Below are 22,163 nucleotides of genomic sequence, written 5' to 3'. Positions count from 1 at the left end.
TTCGCATGGGCGGCCTTCGGCCGCGCTTCAAAAAAATAACCCTCATCAGTCCAACTCCGGCTACGCAATCCACAGTATTTTTGCGTAGAACTCCTTTTCGCGTGGGCGGCCTTCGGCCGCACTTCAAAAAAATTACCCTCATCAGTCCAACTCCGGCTACGCAATCCACAGTATTTTTGCGTTAAACTCCTTTTCGCGTGGGCGGCCTTCGGCCGCACTTCAAAAAAATAACCCTCATCAGTCCAACTCCGGCTACGCAATGCACAGTATTTTTGCGTAAAACTCCTTTCCGTATTAAAACCATTGAACCCAAAATTAAAACGTCATATGCGTGTATGTAGTAAGCAGGCACAATAACCCCCATTCCCATCATTAACACTAAACTCAAGTACTTAATTTTTGTTTTCATTTGTAGGCATCCGGCAACACCATACTGTTGTAATTCCAACTTCTTCTTGTTCGCGCTTAAAATTGGAATGTGATTGCATAGGGAAATGAATTTGCATTTAATTTTAATAGATATAATTAGAATATTAGCATAAAAATCGGTACAAACACGCGTGTGAGTGTATATTTGGTGATTTATAGTGAAATGTTAAAAAATATAGAGTGTAATGTGGCAAATTATACTGATGTTCCCAAGGGCATTTTGAATGTAAATAATTAAAAAATTATTATTTCCCGATTAATTTAAAGTTATAAAGAGTGTTACTTAACACCTCACTAACATCTCCACCAAGTTTCATTAAAAAAAACATTATAGTTTGCCAGAAATTCCAAGATCGGCACTGTTCTAAACTCCAGCCAATAAAAACACAGATATAGTTGAAATGCAGTTTTTTATTATACGCTGATAGATAGTTGTATGTCATTTATTTCTTGAATATGGTATCCGGTTTATGTCCCCGGCAGCTATGAGTTACATGGAAGCAAAGATTCATGATGACTCGCCAAGGCTCTTTTAACATTTAATTCAACTGAGATTTCTCTCTTTTTATTATTTTGACTGAAGTAATAGTTATTTTTGAAACTTTATTTATTAATGCTGAATTCAAGACATAGCCCCAACTCATTTTGCTGCTTTGTGCAACCCCTACGATCAGCTGTTATCTTGATTACATATTCGTCAAATTGTAAAACAACGCAATCGAAAACAAATTTTTCTCTTCTAGAATACAATTGAAGAATATATTTATTTGTTTTTATTCTTAAAAGTTAATCAATCAGTAAACATGACGGCAATTGCTGGAGGCCACGGTGAGCCAAATCCTAACGCTACTTGGTTGAGTGCGCGTGGGATGTGGTTAGCGTATGGCTTGGGTGTGTTGGCAGTGCATTTGATTCTGTTATCAGTTCCATTTATAAGCATTCCAATTGCGTGGACTCTCACAAACTTGCTACATAACGCCGTAAGTGTTTACCCAAATATTTTAGCAATAATAAAAATTTGTTTTTCTTTTTCTTTCTAATTTGTTGGCATTTCAGGCTCATTTGTATTTTTTGCACATAATCAAGGGTGCACCCTGGTTAAGTATTGAAAATGACTGCGCACGTCGCTTAACGCATTGGGAGCAAATCGACAATGGTGAACAATTTACAACAACGCGAAAGTTCCTCACGGCTGTTCCAATTTTATTGTAAGTGCCTTGAGTATGTAAATTATGTTAATATTTAATTCAACTTTGCCTATTACATTTTTGGTAGATTCCTGCTCACCTGCATCTATACAAGGAATGATCCCGATCATTTTATTGCCAACTTTATTTCGCTTGTGCTGGTTACCTTACCAAAATTACCGCAGTTCCACGGTGTACGTCTCTTTAACATAAACAAATACTAATATGTCAATAACAGTTAGGTTAGATTTCTGAGTTCGAGATAATGAATAATATTGTTTGTATGAAATTTATAGACTGATTGAATATGATTGGTAGATTGATTTAAAATTAGTAATTAAAAGATATCTTATACGCATTTGTTTTAAAAATATACATTCTACGAACTGCACAAATTTTACGACGGCAAGTGAACGGCGTGAAATGGATTGGTACTATAAAAATATATACATACATGAAGTTGATATAAAAATATGTACATATATTAAAAATATACTAATAGCACAAATTTAATAATTTACATGCAAATATAGGTGAAAATAAAAAATTGTAGAGCGAAACAGCGGTAAAGGTATAAGAGTTAAGAGTATTTTGTTCGTGCATATGTTATATTATTTTTCATTATAGGAAAATATAGTTTTTCGGGAATTTGATGTTATTCAACAGATTTTAGGCTTGAATATTTTTAAAATTAATCGTATTTACGTATATAATCTCCAAATACAATTATTAATAATGACCTCGAAAGTGTTTTAACACTGCATTTTTTATCATATGAGTCACCCTGTGCACGCCAAGAACGCAGGTTACAAACTGCCAAGAGTTCATAACATTCGCAGAGAACGTAAATTCATATGAATTTACGTTCTCTGACATTCGTTTGACAGACGGTGACTGCAGAGCAAACACGGAACGCGGTAAGGAGACGTCATGTTTAATATTCATTTGCTTCTTAAATACATTTTGCTCTGCATTGCTTAATGTTTCCATTTGTCTGCTGTCATCTCAAAAGAAATGACAAAAGTCGTCAAGTTCGCCACACACACGCAACCTATTACAATTTGTCAGTTTTCTATCTGTTGTATCGTCGATCTGTTCAACGAGTTGTAGCCTGTGTGTGGCCTGCATAAGGGTAGTTTGAGGGGCTTAGAAACGACAAACAACAAACGCCCATTCACAAGCAACATTCTCTCAATCGTGTGCCAACATTGAAAAGTCGATTGCCAACGCCAACGTTAAATAGCTGACTTTTTGTCCATATTTGCTAACTTTGCTGCTTTATCGGCTCCATACACAAATTTATTGTGTTCAGTTGTTGCTGGTAGTTGAATTGTTAAAAGAACATTTCGACTCTGAGTTAGTAACTTGTGCTAGTTCCAGTGCTAAAATCTACATTCACGTCTAGTGGAGAATAATCAATTATTTTTTATTTGTGTTGTGCCTGCAACGCAGTGAAAAAATATCCAAACTGTTGAATTTGCCGCAGTTATACTTGCAAACCTCATCGTCATCATCTCATAGTGCACGGAGTAGCAACATGCCAGTAAGCGGAACTTTTATTACTAAAATATTGATATTAATTTAATTTATAAATATGTAAATGATTTCGTTTTAGGTACACGAATTTAGAGTGGAAATGACGTGTTCAGGATGTGCGAACACCGTTGAGCGCGTTTTAAACAAATTGGGCGGTAAGTGGGATTTGGGGGTGGAATGCGATGATGGCAACAACCTCTATATTTAATAAGTCTCATTATTCAATGTTTTTTGTTTTCTTTTTAAAGTGCAGAGCCGGTATCTGATTTAAGATTCTCTATCACTATGTTCGTTAGCCAAAGTGTTATTTTGCTTGCAAAGCAGGGCTTCCATTTTATGACGGTATAAATTCATTAATTGGGATTATAAGTATATATGTACATATATAATACGTATGCGCGTGTCAATTGATTTGCAAACAATACAAACACGTTTGCATATCCACCTATGTATATTTGTATATACCTGCGTCTACGTAGTATTATCGGGCTAGTAACAAACACTTTCTTATCAGCGTTGTGCTATTGTCTAGTCAGGAATTTCGACAGCAAAAAAAAAAAATAATATAATATATAAATAATATATATAATGAGGTCATAAATCATGCCACACAAGTATATTCAGTTTCTGTTCTCTTTTTTACATAGCGGAAAAAGTGGAGAAAATTAGCATTGATCTCGACTCAAAAACGGTGCTGGTGACATCGAATCTGACGTCCGATGAGTTACTGGAAACCATCAAGAAGACTGGCAAATCGACACAATATGTCGGAGTAAAAGAATGAAATGAACTTTTTTGTAAGTTTCGCAAAATTGCCAAATTAAAACTGGAAGTTTAATGGCAAATATGCAATGATTGTGGCAGACGCAATAAACGTCAGCGGTCAGTGGCCAATTATTTTATGAAAAATTTTAAACGATCCACAGTGTTATTACGGAATAAAATTTCAGGACGAATAGCTAAATATGTAAATTAAATTGTAATTAAAAATAAAATACAACTTTTGAAATTATAGAAAGAACAAAGTAAAACCAAATACATGTAGGACATTTTAAAAGCCGCTCTCGTTAAAGAAGCTCGTATTTAATTAACGATTTCTAGTTACATTTAATATAAATTACAAATTTTCAATATACAAAAACAAAAAAAAAAAAATTAAAATTGCACATGAGAATGTATTTAAAATGAAAGTAAGATAATTACAAAGGATAAAGTCGATTTACAGGAAAATCTATATGAAATAAATATATTTACTGTCAATTTTGAAAAATAATGTTAACAAATTGTTTATAACAAAAGTCTATTTAAACTTCTCTATTTAAAATTAGTAAGAACTTAGATGATTCGAGAAACCCATAAGAGATTAATTGCCATATCGGCTAGATATTTTTAATTTTAAAGTGTTATCGGAAAACTAGTTTCGAGGTATGTTTTTTTAACTGCCGCTTATTCAATTGCTTAATTAGAAAATTATCGAAATATGTATGCCAAACAAATATATATAAACTTTTGCATAAAATATGCGTTCAATATATTACAAAGTGTTAACGTAAGATCTTTAAAATATATCAAAATGCACACCTCACATTACATTTTCTAAAATTGCGTTTTCTATATAAGTAATTCGCTGCTCCAGTATTTGCAATGTAGACACGATCTTCGCCAACTGCGTCTGCATCGCATCCGATTCTAGCTTCACCTCATCATTACATGAAGTTTGCTTGGAAACACACTGAAACAGTTCTGTGTTTAATACCTAAGGTTATAAATAAAACACATTTCAATTTGATTTTACGAATCAGATTTTATTTGTATACAAACAAAGCAAAAGTTTAAAATCTTGTGTGTGTTAAATGTATAAATTGATGGCGATAACGACCAGAGCAACAAATCGAGAAATGAATAAATAAATAATAAATGAAGTTACGAGTATTCTAACCAACTGTTTTAATTATTTCTTTGCTTTCTTTGCTTTGCTACAAGCAGTCAGATCGATAACAAAGAGCAAAACTTAAGATAGTTAGTGTTGGGAAAAGCGGAAATCAAAAATATTTGCTTGGTGTTCTATGTTATTCGCTACTATCATTGCCGTTTCCATTGGTTTGTTTTTTGTTTGAAATATGTAGAAGTGAGTGAGGTGCTGCTGTTGATGTTCGTTCATATGTTGTCGGTGTGATGTTACTTGTTGGTGACTGTGTTCTTGTGGTGTTGGCTATCAAGCACCTGGAAATCTTCATTGCGCATTTCATATGCCACCGATTGGCGCGGATCAATTAAAATACTGTCATTGTTGATGTTTCCAACAGCCACTGGTGTGTCTGCATCTGAATTATGCGGAGCAGTAAAATTATCGTGATTATTCTGGGTACTTTGAGAGCTACGAGTAGATAGCTGGTTGCGGAAGCTAGTTGCATCAAAGGTATGCAAATTCGATTTCCAAACTAGCAACTGGCGATAATAAAGAAAAGATGTATTAATATAAATTATATTATCGAGAATTTGTTAGTTGATTTTTTTTCCGTCAAGTACCTGTTTATCTGCACCCGCAGAAGCGAAATGTCTGCCATCTGGAGAGAATGCAACGGCACAAACTTTGTCAGTATGTCCGGTAAGTGAATAAATTGGTCGTCCTTCTAGTAAATCAAGCAGTCGTATAGTATCATCATCGCCACCAGTCAATAAGAAATTTCCACTTGGGTGAAATGCTAAATCATTTACTGGTGCCGAATGCACTTGATATAGTTGGATCAATTCACTTTGGCCAATACTAAAAATTTTCACACGATTACAACTTAATGCAACAGCAACCAAATCGCTGTCTGGATGCCATGCCAACTGTCGAATCATGCCCTTTTTTTCTGTGAAAATACGAATACATTGGCCCGAAGAGACGTCGAAAATTCTTAGCGTTTTATCGTCACCACACGATGCAATTAATTGGCCATTTGGGCTAAATTTTGCTGCGCGCACCCAGTTAGTGTGTCCAGTAAAAGAAGTTAAAAATCTACGTTGTGCAACTTTCCATAGCTTCACCGTTTTGTCATCGGACCCTGTAATTAGCTACACATGTTTGTTGCGAATATGTATTTCATTAACTGAAGTTGCATTAAATTGATTACTAATAAACGCATTACCGTAGTTCCGCTGTGGTCAAAATCCACACTGCGCACCGCTTTGCTATGTGCTAAAAATTCGCCAGAAACACCACGTATCTTTGGCTCCCATATTTTAACTGTGCGATCTTTGCTTGCAGACGCCACTAAATTTGATTTTGGGGACCAGCTTACGCTGTGGACTGCCCCTGAATGTGCGCTAAAACGTATGCAACGTGCAGCTTGCTTTAAGTCCCATAATATCACTGAAATATCCAAAGAACTAGTGGCCAAACGTTGGCCGCATGGACTGAATCGCACCTGTGTAATACCAGAACAATGCCCTGTAAAATGACGCTCCAAACAAGGTTCTGCGAATAGTTCTTCATTTAACATATTGACACCTTATACATATGTGATATATATATTTATATTTTATATTTTTCTCTCAATTCTTCACAGAAATGAAATTAATTAAGGAAGAAGTCAAAAATCAAATTCAACTTCTTTAGAAATGCCAATTTTCAAAATTCAAACAGCTACTCGTTGTCATAACAAAAGATGTAGCGAGCAATGAACGATAATGACAAAGAACGTAAATAAATGAATTAAATTTACGCTCTTTGAAAAGTATTGTTACAATACGTTCACATATAAATAGATTATCCACTTTTTCATGACATAATTTGTAGACATAAAATAATTTTTTTTTAGTTGTTATTAACTATGCATTCACTTAACAGAAAAAAACGTGTGTCCATTACTCTCATTACTTATTATGAAATGTAATATGGCATTTCGAGTGCGTATTGGTGTCATAATTTATTGAAAACTCAGTAAACGTCGTTTACGGATTTCCCCCAACTGTTTTTTACTAGTAGCCAACTGCTTAATTTAATTAGCTATTCCTTCTCCTAGTCCTTTCCTCATATCGTTAATAATATTTGAACAAACAGAAAAGTCCAAAATATTCCACCAAACCAATTTCTATGAAGAACAACTTTTCAAAACAGCTGATTGTCAATTTTGGAGATAATCTGTCATATGTGAACGGGTAGATTAATTTCGTGGATTTATGCTAATTACTGCGTATGTCAACGTACTTTTACAATCGCGAAGTTTCGCGAACCGACTGGCAACAGTAGCGAACGAGAGGCTAAAACAAAAAAAAACATGAATTAGCCTTGAAAGCGACAGCAGATAGAGGGACATTGCACGCTTTTTGGGTCTACCGCTATATGAGTTAGACAAAGACGACAAGTGACTAGTAAGCTGCTGCTACAACAAAATTCGCCAAAAGATACAAGCTGCCAGATCTAGGTGCATGCGCATGTGGAATTCAAACTTGTGAGCGCATTAAGAAAATTGAGTGTGATAGATTGATTCAGTCTTAACTTTAACGTGTATATTTAGAATTGAAGTGTTGGAAATAAAGTAAAGCAAGTGTGTTGACATTAATTTTTGTGTTTTATTCAACAATCCAGTGATCGAACTCAGAGAGTTATTGTAAGAGATTTATTTGAATTTTATGGTAAGTAAATTCGTAACAGTACGAATGAAAATTTTATATGGCTATTTGATTTCGGTAGCCATACCAATTTGTATAGATGCAAAAATCGTTAAGTAGATGTGGTACAAATAAATTGTATTCAAAGTTAATTGATTCCAGTCCAAGATAAAACAATTAACAATTAATTAACTTTTAATATTTTCATTTTTGATAGTACAGATAACTAACCTTGTTGAACATTGTGGATTGTCATCTTGAATAGTCAAACCACACCAAAAGCAAATTCAGTGTATAAAGCTTATAAGGCCTTAAACATGCCAAAAACAATATAAACATTTTTCTTTAAAGTTTTTAATTATATTCTGCTTTAAACTAGATTATTTTTCCGATAATGCAACAAGTTCAAAACTGAATGGAGTTATTAACGTTCTCTGGTCAATATGTTTGCATATTACATCAAAACCAAAAATTGACAAGTTTTAGTGCAATTTATTTTAAATCCCAAATAATTTTGCTTTGTTTTATTTTTACTTTTTTAATTATATTTTTTAATGTTGTGTTTTACATCATACACTCGTTATATGTGAAATGAAAATAAGTTAATTTAAGTTAATTTCTTAATGCTTAATTTTGCTCCAATAATAACTGCTCACATTTGCCGATAACTACTCGAAATTGCTCGCGGTATTTGCGATACTCGGGATTTTATCGAGAATTCGGGAGCTGTGTTGTTGTGGTTGTAGCAGCTCAACAGCTCGATTTCTCTGGTATCGAGATACTCGAGAAAGTGCGATCAAAACTCCGAAACACTAATATATGTGAGTATATACTTCAATACAGAGGGTGTCCAGACCTGGGTGAGAACAAGTATGGTAATTTGGTGACTGACATCCAGAGCCGACTTTAATCACGGAGGGAACACTTCTCGTACTTACTTAACTGCGACAAATGTGCATGTCACTGAGAAAGTAAATATCCCGAAACCCCAATCGTTGACAACAGGACTGTCGTTCCGCTACCCGCCCACAACGAGGTGAGTATAGCGATAACGTGGCTAAAGAACCACAAAATGCTATTTCTATTCAAAGATCGCTACGAGGAGATGGTAACTGGCATGCACCTGCCAGTGCAAAATATGGTCGGACGAAAGCACGTCTGCCGATTGGAATTTAAGTGTGATCTGACCAATCCATAAGAAGGGTGATGCTGCAAATTGCCCTAATTATCGCGGGGATAGTCTTCTAAATAACGCGTAAAAGGTTCTAGCGAGCGTATTGTGTGAAAGGCTGAAGCCCACTATCAAGCAACGGATTGGACCTTAACAGTGTGGCTTTGTACTTGAAAATTCTACAATCGACCAGATATTTACAATACGCAAAGTCTTGGAAAACACACATGAAAGGAAAATCGACACACACCATTTTTTTTGTCGATTTCAAAGCTGCGTTCGACAGCAGGAAAAGTTGCCAGTATGCCGCGATATCTGAATTTGGTATCCCCACAACACAACAAATACGGCTATGCAAGACGACGATGTTCTATACCAGCAGCGCCGTCAGAATTGGAAAGGACCTCTCCGAACCGTTTCATACCAAATGGGGTTTCCGACAGCGTGACTCGCTGTCGTGTGACTTCTTTAACTTGCTGCTGGAAAAGATCGTGCGAGCTGCAAAACTTCAACGCTCCGGCACAATTTTCTATAAGAGGTACAATTGCTGACGTATGCCAACGATATTGGCATCATCGGCCCTAACAACCGCGCTGTTAATTGTGCATTTTCCAAACTGGATAAAGAAGCAATGCGAATGGGTCTGGTGTTGAAAGAGGACAAAACGAAGTACCTCCAGTTGTTAAACAAATAGTCGGCTGCAACGGAGAATCTCTCTTGCCGAAAAAGCTACTTTGGATTAAGTAGACAAGTGCTCTGCCGACGAACAAAACTAATACTTTTAAGGCTCTCATCATGCCCGTCCTATCGTGTGGCGTAGAAGCTTGGATGATGACAATATCCGATGAGATGTCCCTTGGAGAGTTTGAGAGAAAGATTTTTGGACCTTTGCACATTGACAACAGCGAGTATCGTAGGCGATGGAACAATGAGGTGTATGAGTTTTACGACGACATAGACATAGTGCAGCGAATAAAGTTCTAGCGGCTTCGTTGGCTAGGTCACGTCGTCCGCATGCATGCAAACTCTACGCCTCTGAAAGTATTCGATGCAGTACCAACTGGTAGCAGAAGAGGAGGTCCCCCTTTGCGTTGGAAAAATCAGGAGGAGGACTTGGATTCACTTGGTTGATTAGCACGAGAAAGAAACGACTGGCGCGCTTTGTTAACACATTGACTGCCACGTCGGACACATATGTGTGACACTGTACTATGCGGTTTACGCCACGTCGGACACATATGTCCGACACGACTATTATTCTCTCTCGTCATGTTACACAGCAACGATTGACGATAAATATGATTTTATTGCAATAATAAAATATATGGCTTCCCATGAAATTTCTGTTATAGTGGCTTCGGCGCAACTCAAAAAAAATTTTCTTTTTCGACATTCCGTAACACAAATATTATCAACCAATATAACGCGATCAAGTCTTCTTGTTTACTGAGCTTTGACTTGTTTCTGTTTGCAAAAATAACGGATTCAAACATCAAAATACATTGTCGTCATATAACGTTGTTTGGTGTTTGTTTGCAAAAACAACATACTCCCAATTGTTTTGTTTTTGCAAAACGAAGTAGAGCTTGTATGACGACGATGTATTTTGATGTTTAGCCCATGTTTTTGTCGTGCATATATGTATGTATGTCCGCCATGGCCCTGAGTTAAAAAAAATCGGTAGGCGCCACGTCGAACATATATGTGTGACATACTGCCTGTTTCTAAGCAGAAAATATTACCAGCACTACCCTAAATTCCAATTTTGACGTCTCTGATGAGATTTAAAAAAAAAATGCTGTGGCCCCAAGAGCATCTTATTTGCTGAAAGTTGCCAAGGCAATGTGTTAAACTCGGCCAAAATCGCTTAAGGGAGGGGTCTAGGGTTTGACTTTAAAAAAATCGATTTTTTGGAAATAGCTTTTTCTTATAGTAAATCATCTCAAAAATATTGTCCCAAAATTTCAGCTCAATCGGAGCAAAACTTTTGGAGTTATAGACGTTTTTGTCCCCACTCCTCTGCGACAGCTGCGAGCGTTTGGAGCGGAGCGTTACGTTTTTCTCGAAACCACTTTTTCAAAGTCCGTGACTATTAGAACTTCAAGAATATTTAACCGATCCTTTTCAAATTTGGTATACAACTTCTATATATAAAATACCTCCCCCCCACTGAGAGATTTTTCACTTTTTTGTTTTACATTAAGGGCGGTTTCCACTTATACAGCGAAAAAATCAGTGAAAATCACACTTTTTGCTTCAAAAACGCGCTGGCAACGTAAAATGAAAAAAAAAAAAATCGGAGCCAGTGGGGGGGAGGTTTTGGTGATAATTTAACCAAATAATTCTGTTTTTTTTATTTCAGGTGATTCTACAACTAGATACGATAGTCACCGCAAATCACCTTTTGGAAAAGGCGTTTTCAGAAAAGTTACCTCACCGGCTTATTTCCCGATATTTTCTTACAAAAATTTGGTACAATATTGTTGAAATGATGATTTATAATGTACAAAAGGTTTAAATACATTTTCACTATTCATATCTCTAAAGCAAAGTCTCAAAAATTCATTAAAAAAAATGCTCAAACCCTAGACCCCTCCCTTAAGCGGTTATCGCGTCAATTAAGAAGAAGAATATAGCTAATTATATATACATATTCATACCATTGATTATATTTTGTACATTTTTTACGTATTTGCATATGTTTCAAATAATATTTGTTAAAATGAACTTTCCTTCACTTTCGATGTTTGCGCTAGAACGTTAAATGTAGTTGTCAATATGCATCATGGAATGGATAATATGGATGACTGGATAGTCTGTAAAAAATCACATGACGTTGCATAAAGTAATTCATCTTTAAATAGTGGTAAATTATAAATTATACTTTGACAAAGGTACTACGCGAAATCCTTTATCCAACTTGTCAATAATTTTCATCTCTTCGTCACCTAATTCGAAATCCGCAACTTCGAAATTGCTTTCAATCCGACTTGGAGTCACTGATTTCGGTATTACGGCATTTCCTCGTTGTATTTGATAGCGGATACAAATTTGCGCCGCTGTACGCCCTTGCGCAAAAGCTATACTTTTTATCTAATCAAAAAAAAAAAGAAAAAAAAAAACAAAGATTAAGGTATATTATTAAAAATAGTTTAGATAATAAGTTTATAATTGTGATATTCGAAACGTACCATATTATCGTCTAATACATATGGCTCATCAGGTTTCGCCCATGGTCTAGCTGGCGATCCCAATGGACTATATGCGACAAGTGCAATTTTTTTCTTCTTCAGATATGCCATAAGACGCATCTGATTCAAATATGGATGGCATTCGACTTGATTGACAACTGGTTTTATTTTGGCAATTTTCAATATTCGTTCAATTTGCTTCATATTAAAATTAGATATGCCTATGGAACGTGTGAAACCACGTTGAACTAAATCCTCCATTGCTTGCCAGGTGTCAACATAATCAACGCGTGAGGATAATATTCGCCCACAGGCGTCATATGGTATCAACTCCTTGCCCTCTTTGTAGCCCATGGGCCAGTGTATGAGGTAAAGGTTAAGATACGATAGATTCAAATCTTTTAAGGAACGACAACAGCCTTCCACCACCATTTCGGGACGATGATAAGTATTCCACAATTTGCTTGTTATAAATATTTCGTCACTAAAAGTATTTTCATAGGGATAAAAATTGCATTTGATTTTATCACAAAAGCTTAATTGTATGTAGGTATGTAAATCTCACCGCTTAACGATGCACTTCTTAATGCAGTCGTTTATAGCTTTACCAACTGCCTGCTCATTTTCGTAGACATGAGCACAATCGATCATGCGATAACCGACTTTTATGGCGTGCATGACTGCCATGGTGACCTTATGCGGCTTCGACTAAAATGACAAATAAAAATAAAACAAAAAACAAAACAACGGATTTATATGTACATTTTGGTTTTTCCAATAACCCTACGGATAGGCATTCCACAAATACTCACACCCCAAGTGCCTAGACCAAACATTGGCATCACATAACCATCACTCAATTTAATTTTGGGAATTTCTTGTTTTTGCACATTGCAGTCCTCGGGCCTTTCTGTGACTGGCATTGGTCGCGGCACTGGCCTTAAACATTTCACTTTTTCTGGCTTGTTTGTAGGTTCTATTTTGCCACATTGCGGTTTCGGTGTCGAAGTAGTTTCGGATTTTTTATCTTTCGAACAGAGTAACTTCTCAGCAGTATCTTTAACTTTTTCCAAAAGTTTCGAACGCTTCTCAACAGGCTCTGAAGCTTTGCGGCCGGACGTTGGTTCAAGGCATTTACCACTTACAGGATCTTCTAATTTATTCTTTGTGCAATTATTTTCAATTGTTTTGTTGCTTAACGAAATCGGTAAGAAATAAACGAATGTTTATTTAAAATATTTCTATCATCTCCAACTTACCCGAATCCTGGAAAATTGAATATGCGATATTCTCCTGAATATTTACGAAAATACATTGCTTTTGCAAACTTAGTACATATATTAAATTTTTGCATTCTTTATTTATATTTATTTCTTATTGTTCTTAAAATGTAGGTATGTAATTATTAATTTGGTGTGGTTATTGGCATATTGTGTTTAATTTTTTGTGCAGGCTAATTTTGTTTTCTGTTTCGAAAGGAGGAAAAATTGAACTATTCTGTATAATTTTGATTGACTTTTTCGTAATTTTTCTTTTTTAGCCATATCTTCGCTTTATGTATATACTCAATTGCACTCAATCGCATTTGGCTCATATATTGATTTTTATTTTTATACCTGGCGTAACATCAATATGCGATATTGCAACGGTTTAAACGCAATCATTCTCGAACGGGTGATAAGGATGCATGGAGCCACTGAAAAATATTAAAAAAAGTTTAGTTCTGCTGAAAAATTCAATCGATCATTTTCAATCAAAATCAATTTTTAAATATAATACACAATATAGTATTAGTCCAGTCAAAAGAAGATTTAACTTAGTAATTTTAGGAGTATGCGAGTTTATGGTTTTATTATGTAAAACCCTTCACTGTGAACTTAAGTTTGAGTTTTCGGGATCGGGGGTTGTGTCCCGCGGCCGCCATCTTGGAAATAAGGGTGCAACTGGTCTTTTGCGTTTATCTCGTGAATTCCGAAAGTTACGAAGATTTTGTTAGATACTTTTTTGTAGACAATAATATTATCTACAACTTTCATTCAAAACTTTTTACTGTAAAATTAATAATAAAAAAGTTATAAACAAAATTACGCGAAAAATTAAGGGATGAATTGTTTTAAAGCGTAAAAACTTCTTTTTTATAGATTTTATGGAAAATATACTTCGGAGCTTTTTTATAGAGCATTCTTTTGTGAACATTTTTGTCTATAAGTTTTTTCCGCTATCTTTATTTAGTCGTATGATTTTGAGCTGCTAATCGGAGCAACCAATACATTAGCGAAGCGCGTACATGATTACACAGGCCGACAAAATTTAACCAACATTCAGACCCAGAAACCAGACTATATATTTCCGAAGGTTTATGATGCGCTAAATCCAAATCTGGCCTCAGAATCGCTCTATCTGCTCTGGTTTTCGAGATATTCTAACCTAAAAGTGCAAAAAACACCATTTTTGCCCATATTTGAGGTTATGTAGCCTTGCAGATGTTTTCTTTCACCAAAATTAAAGGATGGCATCTTTAAATACAAGCCTTCTTTTTTCAAATGGCGTTTTGTTTGCTCAAATATCATTTTTTTCGCAGAGATATCGCATTTTGAAATTTTCATGTTTCTAAATTTTCCTACACCTGAAAATCGATTAAGATAACCTAGACATGATATAGTCGATTACTAATTTTCTTGAATTGAGTCTTATTTTTCTTAAAAGAGTTTCCACTATTCTAAAGTTGTTTTATTTATTACTTCAGTGTAGGTTTACAAGTGGCACATATAGATACCAATCCGATGCATGGTCAAAATACATACATATATGACACAAGTCCATGGGAATAGTTAAGTTAAAAATATAAATAATTAAGTACCACTTATAAAATAACATACAATTATTCTATGGCGTACAACGACCTTTTTCAATTTTTTACTACATTTTCAGAAAGGGGATAAACTTATGCCCTTTTTTCCCTTGCTACCAAATTGCATCAATGGATTAAGTAGCATCCGAAATCAGTTGTCAAACTTTACTTAACCTTGTATAATTGAATCATGAGGTCTAACGAAAGTATTCCTCATTTTTTAGAAATATGTGCATGTGTATATTGTATTTGACTCGTATATACGCCAAAACCAATACAGGGTCCGGCACTTGAAGGGTAACCAATTAAAAAGGACATACATTTAGTTTGGAAAATTACTTTTATTCAATTCAAAGTAAAAAATGTGTGAAAATAACACAAAATTAAGAATCAATTTACTTTTGCTCGATATGACCACATTTTGCCTTGACTATATCCTTGAAACGGTCCAGAAACGAATCGCAAGTTGCCCGAATGTGAGTTGCAGGTATTTCGGCCCAACAGGGGACAATGACTTTTTTCAGCGCCTCGAGACACATGAAGGTCGGACCTTGCTGGACTCGACGAAAACGATTAGAGAGCGCCCATCTGCGGTTACGGTGGCCCAAACCATTACCAGTGACGGCTGCTGCCTCCTGGTGGCCGATCGATGACTCAAATTGTCGTATGAACGGTTGGTCAAATAAACCCTATCGTTTTGGGAGTTTACGAATAGCTCAATTTGAAAACTTTTCTCGTCAGAAAACATAATGTTCAGAAATGGACCGCTTTCGGTCAAGCCAAGCTACTCGTTCGTTCTCTCAAGTCTGACTTGTTGCTGCTTTGGTGTGAGATCATGCGCCTTTTGGATCTTGTAAGGGTTGACTTTGAGATAATTTTTGAGTTTGCGACGGATACTACGGTCAAATATTTTCAGTTTATTCGCCATTTGATTGGCACTTCGTCGGGGATATCGCTCAAGTCGTTTCTTCACTTTTTGAACCATTTCACGTGACGTTGCAGTCTTTGATGACCACCTCCATGACGGCTCGCGATGCTACTGGTAGCATCATTGTAACGAGTAATGGTGCGATAAAAAAAACCTTATTTACTTTAATGTACTCGAGCTCACGAACAATCGCTGGTTGTGATTTTCAATCCAAATATAATGCAATCACACGATTACGTTTGAAATCCATTAGAGATTTTCTTTTTTCGCGTTTACTCTCGGCAAAATACTTCCGCGCGCTTGTAAATAATACTCTGGACTGTCATTTAGCCAACTAACAGACAGGTGATGCCCGTGTATGCGCTGTGCGAGCGGTCTGTAGCTGGTTATACTTCGAGTGCAGGACCCTGTATACAGAAACCACCAGCAGCTCTTCTGTTATGCTGTGTAAAAAGCTCCGCACTACATATATCTATCTGCAGTATCGTTTAGGGCATAGTAAATCGAAAGTTTTCAGCTGATTTTATTGAAATTTTCATTGTTTGATTGTTATGACGTTGCATACAAATATTTGTACAAAAAAATAGAAATTCTGTAGTCGCAAGCAATAATCGCTGAGATGAAAATTATGCTTTCGAGAAGAAGCACTTTTTAAACCAAACGTATGTATGCGAGTACGAGTATGCACATACACATGTACAGACGCCAATGCTATATGCTCCATTAATATGTTTTTATTTATAACTTTCTAAGACTATTGTTAGTGAATACTTTAGCAACTGAATTCTTTCTTCAATCGACTTATGCGGTTTTTGCTTGCAAGCACAGATGTGTATGCATACTTTTATATCTACATAATTAAATAACGAATCTTTTACAGCAACTTACTAAGACAGGGTTTCTTTGCGAAGATTGCAATTCATTAGATCGAGTTTTTCCGCATCTTCCCGTCTTAACCGAAATTTTTCAATATTTACATTTTGTATCATATGCTTTTTACGTGTTGTTCTTATTAATACAATATTGCCACGTTGCACTTGATAACGTAACAATAATTCTTGCGGGCTTTTCGCATACCTTCCGGCCATGCATAGAATTTTCGGATGTTTAGTCAGTCGAACGACATTATCCATTTCTTGTGATGGACCTATTGTCCCGTAAGCCATAAAAACTATATTATGCTTGCAACATAAATCCATTAACTTGTTTTGTGTCAAATAAGGGTGGCATTCCACTTGTAAATTGGCTGGCGGTATTCGTGCCACTTCTAGTATGCGTTCGATTTGCTCTGCATTGAAATTGGCTAAACCAATTGATCGTACGAGACCACCATCAACCAGCGCCTCCATGGCAGCCCAGGTATCTATATAATCAACATCGGAATATACTAGTTCGCCTCTTGAGTTGCGTGGATAGTTTAATAAACCATCTCTGAAACCCATTGGAGTTTGAATAACGTAATTGTCGAGGTAGTCGAGTTTTAACTGCTTTAAGGTTTCGTCTAATGCTGGACGCACGAATTTCGGATGATGACGCGAATTCCAAAGCTTGCTGGATATAAAAAGTTGATCTCTAAATACAAGATGAGCAAAAAAAAAGTGGGTGGCAATAAAAAGCGCTTTAAAAAAATAAAAATACGTATGTATATTTATATGTGGTACCTTTTTATGAGCCCCTTGTCGATTTTCTCCTTTATAGCTATTCCTATTTCCTCTTGATTGCAGAAAATCGGCGCACAGTCTATGTGTCGCATGCCACTTTCAATAGCTTCGCTTATGCAACGTGTTGTAATATGGGCCTCCATCTAACAGTACAGTAAGGGGAAAGTTACATATTCATACATACTTATACATATGCAATATAAAGTATTGTAAAAAAAAATCAAAGGTTAGTTAAAATTGCAAGGCAGACTTCCGAAGCTTTTTGATACATTTTTGTTGCATTTTTATCGTGTGTGTGTGTATATAATTCTCTAATTTTTACTTGCCCCAGAAGTGGATGTTAAAATTGCAAGGCAGACTTCCGAAGCTTTTTGATACATTTTTGTTGCATTTTTATCGTGTGTGTGTGTACATATATAATTCTCTAATTTTTACTTGCCCCAGAAGTGGATAATCCTATGATGGGCACTTTAACGCCATTGTTGAATTTCACAGTTCTAGCAAGCTGGCTTTCGCCAATGCGATCATCCCGGAGGCAGGTTCTTGTACAGGGCGCGTACATTATGCGAATGGCCTTGCTTAAAACTGCATAGGGTTTTGAAATGAATGTGCAATTTAAAAAAACTTAAAACTGCATTCTTATCTACACAAATTTTGAAAACGGTAATTTTTATGAATAATATTTTTGATGTTCATTACATTTCTAATTCGATTATTCTTAAAAGTGTTTCTAAATAAAATTTGGAATGGCAGGTGTAGTGTTAGTTAACGTAAATACAAGGTGGCGCAAAATTAATCATCGTACGTCAGATTTCCATCGATAAAAACTATTTTTTTATTTTGTAAAAAAGTTATTCAAAAACAAAATTAGATGATCAATTCTGCGCCACCTTGCAGTTACAATATACAAAAAGTTAACTTATGTTAAACGTTAGCTCATGACTTAAAAATAAGTTCGTAGCGTTCCCACTTTTACTAGTTTAAGGCATCTGTTTTAATAGGACACAAATAGGAGGAGGAGCCCGGACAAATACCCAAAAAGAGTGTAAGCGCCAATTAAAGGTTGATTTAGAGGTGTCATATAGCCAGGCTGTGTAGATAAGGGAGACTAAGAGACGATCTCGCACTCACTGTGCCATTGTCCTGCTCTATCCAGACGTACATTTACCATTTTAAGTAGACAATTCTGTAATGATTTGGAAGATTTCAGTGCTGTGGAAATCAGGGAAATCAGAGTACGCACTGGTGTATCTCATACTGGACAACCGCTTCATTCTAACCAAACCAACCTATGTAATGAGACTCTGTAAATAAATATCGCCATGCATTTTTTAAACACTACGTATAAAGGAAGAGCTCGTGCTGATTTCTGCAGTTTTTATTTATTTATCATATTTGTAAGAGTAATAGTTAAGGTGCGTTTCATAATTATAAGGCACCCCTAATTTTTCAAAGTATTTTAATCTTATATATAAAATAAAGTCAACTTTTTGTGTGTGTTCGCTAACCGGCCGTGTCTTTGCACCGAATCAAACCAAACTTACACACATTGTTAAGTAGGTATTGGAGATGGTTTACGTATAGTTTGTATGCCTATTGGTGGAAAGGGCTTGAGATATAGGTCAAAACGTGGACCCGGCTAACCTTCGGATGTGTATGTACAATATGGGTATCAAATGGAAGCTGTTGGTGAATGCTTTAGTACAGAGTATTTTTCATGCCGCTCCGTGACTAGGGCCTCGAGATAAAGACCAACACGTGGACCCTAGAATGTGTTTGTACAATATGGATATCAATTGGAAGCTGTTGGTAAATGCTTTAGTACAGAGTATTTTTCATGCCGCTCCGTGACTAGGGTCTCGAGATAGAGACCAACACGTGGACCCTAGAATGTGTATGTACAATATGGGTATCAAATGGAAGCTGTTGGTGAATGCTTTAGTACAGAGTATTTTTCATGCCGCTCCGTGACTAGGACCTCGAGATAGAGACCAACACGTGGACCCTAGAATGTGTATGTACAATATGGGTATCAAATGGAAGCTGTTGGTGAATGCTTTAGTTCAGAGTATTTTTCATACCGCTCCGTGACTAGGGTCTCGAGATGGAGACCAAAACGTGGTATTGAATAAAGAAATAAATAATATGAAAACCATATCTTTTCTGTTCTAAACCATATCTATTCTATTTTAGTGTGCCCAGCGAAGCGGGCCGGGTTTGCTCGTTATTTATAGATTTCAAAGAAAAATGAAAATTTTACACACTGATTAAAGTAACAAAAGTTATCTGTTTCATTACAGAATTTAGAACTGTTTTAATGCATAAAGAAAATGTTTAGCAAAAATGTATTTCCAGGCGTTTCAAAATGATAAGACACTGTTTAATTAAAGTGATCGTTTAACAAAAGTATACTTTTTTAGAATTTTTTTTTTTCTGTCGTCTAGAATATTTTAGTATTCTAAGGAAACACCATTTGCTTTAGCGACACAAAGTAACCTTTTTTTCATCGATTCTGCCAACTTTTTAAGTAAATTTACATCCCATTCTGCCTTAATTGCCGCTTTAAGCTTGTTGTTGTTGGCAAATTGGCGATTTTTGGCGTAAACTCTTCTGACTAATGTACCCCAAATGTTTTCTATTGGGTTTAGATCCGGAGAACACGCCGGCCAGTCCATAGTTTCTATGGAACAATCGGACAAATACTGCCTTGATTCCCCGCTTACGTGAATTCGGGCGTTGTCTTGTTAAAAAACGCAGGCACTTTCCGATTATCTTGAATAAAAGGAAGGTGCATATTTTTCAAATCGTTTCTGTAGTCCCCACTTTTCATGTAAACAGTATATCAAGAGTTGCTTTCGATGTAAATGCACCCCAAACCATAAAAGAATCTCCCCCGCAGTTGCGCTTTGAAAATAAGAGGGGGCTCTTGCGCAAATCTCTCCAATAATTTAAAAAACCACCGGGTTCATCAAGGTTCCATTTTTTTTTCATCCGAAAATTTAACATTTCTAAAAAATAATATGAAATTGGGCAACATTAAAAATATTCCAAATATCTTACTGTGTCCCAGTTGTTGTCTAGGTGTTTTTCTGCAAACTGAAAACGCGCCAGCTTGTGCCGTGGCTTTTCTTATTTTTGATAATTTTAAATGATTGCACCTCTGTAACGTGCGCCAAACAGTTGTTTCTTAAACCTTATTGTGAACAACAGCGGCCAAGTTGGCGCAAGACTTAGTGAAGTTAGAAGCTTTTCTTATGGCTGTTATCGTCTTGATAGTGATAATTTTCTTCTGTTGTAGTTCTCAGGACTCTGTAAAAAATTTCGGATAACACAATGACTTCTGCCTGCTTTGTTTGCAATTAATTTGATTGACAAGCCTGAATCCTTGTAGGCCATAATTTTTCCACGCTCCTCTTGTGATAATATTGAACCACTCGGCATTTTAGGTTAAATTGAAAAAAATTATAATTTAAGTCATCCAAAACAATAATCAGCATCTTTTATCTCTTTAGAAGCTTATTTTCGACTAGTGTCTTATCATTTTGAAACGCCGAAAAGACAAGCAAAAGTGCAGCTTCTTGGAAAAAGATAACGGTTCTACAAAATAGAGTGAGCTTTCGCACCCGAAACAATTGATGGAAGTCTTAAGTCTATAACTGTTAAAATGACGCCCAATAAAAGCTACTCCGGAACGGAAAAGCGAGCTTATGGTAGCTCAAAAATTGTATTTTTGTTTTTAAATCATGCCAGTCTTGCAAAAAATGGGCGATATTTTCAAACAATCCATTTCAAACATTTCAGTCCTTTTCGAACATTTCAACTCGTCAATAATAGTATAGGGTGGGCCATGTAAAATTTGCTTTTTGAATCGGCTATAAAAAAAAAACTTATCAATATTTTTTCAAACTTTTTTTTTATTTTGAAGATTGAACATTGTCATTTATGAATGAAAAATAACATCGTTCAAATGACTGCCACGACTGGCTTTACAGTAGGTCATTCGATCAACCCAATGCTGTTAAAACAACAACAACAACAACAACATCAACCCAATTTTTAAGGACATTTTCGATTGTTTGGGTTTCAATTTCATGAATGGCAACTTCGATTTCGTGTTTTAAAGCATCAATCGTCTCTGGATGGTTCGCATAGCATTTGTCCTTAACGGCTCCCCACAAAAAATAGTCCAACGGGCTTAAATCACAGCTCCGGGGTGGCCAATTGATATCGGAATTTCGGCTGATTATTCGGTTTTCAAAAACGGTAGCCAAAAGTTCGAGTGTAACTTTGGCATTGTGAGAAGTTGCACCGTCCTGTTGAAACCAAATGTCGTCCATGTCATCCTCTTCAATTTTTGGAAACAACTCGTTGAGCATGTCACGGTAACGCTCGCCATTTACTGTAACCGTGGCTCCTCGCTCATTTTCGAAAAAAAATGGGACGATGATGCCGCCAGACCAAAAATCGCACCAAATAGTGACTCGTTGTGGATGCATTTGCTTCTCTACAGTAACGTGTTGATTTTCTCAGCCCCAAATCCGACAATTTTGCGTTAGATACAAATACAATCTAAGACATGAGCCATAGAGTTTCAGTAAAAGCATTTTTTT

The 22,163-nt window shown here is 35.9% G+C and overlaps 5 protein-coding genes across 5 annotated transcripts; 2 read left to right on the top strand and 3 right to left on the bottom strand.

Annotated features, from left to right (window-relative positions):
- The first annotated feature begins 1,114 nt into the window (after nt 1–1,114).
- LOC129242359 (ORM1-like protein) lies at nt 1,115–1,909 on the top strand. The gene is made up of 3 exons (XM_054878955.1): nt 1,115–1,409; nt 1,486–1,637; nt 1,705–1,909. The coding sequence occupies exons 1-3, from the start codon at nt 1,233–1,235 to the stop codon at nt 1,838–1,840; spliced, it is 465 nt and encodes a 154-aa protein (XP_054734930.1). The 5' UTR covers nt 1,115–1,232; the 3' UTR covers nt 1,841–1,909.
- Nucleotides 1,910–2,711: 802 nt separating this feature from the next.
- On the top strand, nt 2,712–5,090 carry LOC129242360 (copper transport protein ATOX1). The gene is made up of 3 exons (XM_054878956.1): nt 2,712–3,159; nt 3,232–3,307; nt 3,800–5,090. Exons 1-3 carry the CDS (start codon nt 3,154–3,156, stop codon nt 3,934–3,936), a joined length of 219 nt encoding a protein of 72 aa, XP_054734931.1. The 5' UTR covers nt 2,712–3,153; the 3' UTR covers nt 3,937–5,090.
- Nucleotides 5,091–5,121: 31 nt separating this feature from the next.
- On the bottom strand, nt 5,122–6,767 carry LOC129242356 (POC1 centriolar protein homolog). Its single transcript, XM_054878951.1, has 3 exons — nt 6,287–6,767; nt 5,682–6,212; nt 5,122–5,600 (listed from the first exon to the last, which is right to left on the bottom strand). Exons 1-3 carry the CDS (start codon nt 6,638–6,640, stop codon nt 5,331–5,333), a joined length of 1,155 nt encoding a protein of 384 aa, XP_054734926.1. The 5' UTR covers nt 6,641–6,767; the 3' UTR covers nt 5,122–5,330.
- A 4,795-nt stretch (nt 6,768–11,562) lies between these two features.
- LOC129241531 (aldo-keto reductase family 1 member B1-like) lies at nt 11,563–13,467 on the bottom strand. The gene is made up of 6 exons (XM_054877922.1): nt 13,373–13,467; nt 12,926–13,307; nt 12,679–12,821; nt 12,114–12,597; nt 11,807–12,015; nt 11,563–11,738 (listed from the first exon to the last, which is right to left on the bottom strand). Exons 1-6 carry the CDS (start codon nt 13,465–13,467, stop codon nt 11,696–11,698), a joined length of 1,356 nt encoding a protein of 451 aa, XP_054733897.1. The 3' UTR covers nt 11,563–11,695.
- On the bottom strand, nt 13,454–18,268 carry LOC129241533 (1,5-anhydro-D-fructose reductase-like). Its single transcript, XM_054877925.1, has 4 exons — nt 17,993–18,268; nt 17,554–17,696; nt 16,781–17,464; nt 13,454–13,809 (listed from the first exon to the last, which is right to left on the bottom strand). Exons 1-4 carry the CDS (start codon nt 18,113–18,115, stop codon nt 13,764–13,766), a joined length of 996 nt encoding a protein of 331 aa, XP_054733900.1. The 5' UTR covers nt 18,116–18,268; the 3' UTR covers nt 13,454–13,763.
- Nucleotides 18,269–22,163: the final 3,895 nt, after the last annotated feature.

This window comes from Anastrepha obliqua, chromosome 3 (genome assembly GCF_027943255.1).
Source record: "Anastrepha obliqua isolate idAnaObli1 chromosome 3, idAnaObli1_1.0, whole genome shotgun sequence".
NCBI lineage: Eukaryota > Metazoa > Arthropoda > Insecta > Diptera > Tephritidae > Anastrepha > Anastrepha obliqua.
The sequence above is the reverse complement of the archived record's forward strand: the minus strand, read 5'-3'. Positions and strand labels throughout refer to the sequence as shown.

What these genes read in the sequence shown, in the direction of transcription:
- LOC129242359 (XM_054878955.1), top strand. Translation starts at nt 1,233, where the DNA reads ATGACGGCAATTGCTGGAGGCCACGGTGAGCCAAATCCTAACGCTACT. An exon ending in CAAACTTGCTACATAACGCC is followed by an intron (nt 1,410 to 1,485) that starts GTAAGTGTTTAC and finishes TTGGCATTTCAG; the next exon opens with GCTCATTTGTATTTTTTGCA. An exon ending in ACGGCTGTTCCAATTTTATT is followed by an intron (nt 1,638 to 1,704) that starts GTAAGTGCCTTG and finishes CATTTTTGGTAG; the next exon opens with ATTCCTGCTCACCTGCATCT.
- LOC129242360 (XM_054878956.1), top strand. An exon ending in CGTTTTAAACAAATTGGGCG is followed by an intron (nt 3,308 to 3,799) that starts GTAAGTGGGATT and finishes TTTTTTACATAG; the next exon opens with CGGAAAAAGTGGAGAAAATT.
- LOC129242356 (XM_054878951.1), bottom strand. Translation starts at nt 6,640, where the DNA reads ATGTTAAATGAAGAACTATTCGCAGAACCTTGTTTGGAGCGTCATTTT. An exon ending in TTGACCACAGCGGAACTACG is followed by an intron (nt 6,213 to 6,286) that starts GTAATGCGTTTA and finishes AAACATGTGTAG; the next exon opens with CTAATTACAGGGTCCGATGA. An exon ending in CTGCGGGTGCAGATAAACAG is followed by an intron (nt 5,601 to 5,681) that starts GTACTTGACGGA and finishes TATTATCGCCAG; the next exon opens with TTGCTAGTTTGGAAATCGAA.
- LOC129241531 (XM_054877922.1), bottom strand. Translation starts at nt 13,467, where the DNA reads ATGCAAAAATTTAATATATGTACTAAGTTTGCAAAAGCAATGTATTTT. An exon ending in TTGGTCTAGGCACTTGGGGT is followed by an intron (nt 12,822 to 12,925) that starts GTGAGTATTTGT and finishes TTGTCATTTTAG; the next exon opens with TCGAAGCCGCATAAGGTCAC. An exon ending in ATGTATTAGACGATAATATG is followed by an intron (nt 12,016 to 12,113) that starts GTACGTTTCGAA and finishes TTTTTTGATTAG; the next exon opens with ATAAAAAGTATAGCTTTTGC.
- LOC129241533 (XM_054877925.1), bottom strand. Translation starts at nt 18,115, where the DNA reads ATGTACGCGCCCTGTACAAGAACCTGCCTCCGGGATGATCGCATTGGC. An exon ending in TAGGATTATCCACTTCTGGG is followed by an intron (nt 17,697 to 17,992) that starts GCAAGTAAAAAT and finishes CTGTACTGTTAG; the next exon opens with ATGGAGGCCCATATTACAAC. An exon ending in CGCAAAGAAACCCTGTCTTA is followed by an intron (nt 13,810 to 16,780) that starts GTAAGTTGCTGT and finishes AATATTTTTCAG; the next exon opens with TGGCTCCATGCATCCTTATC.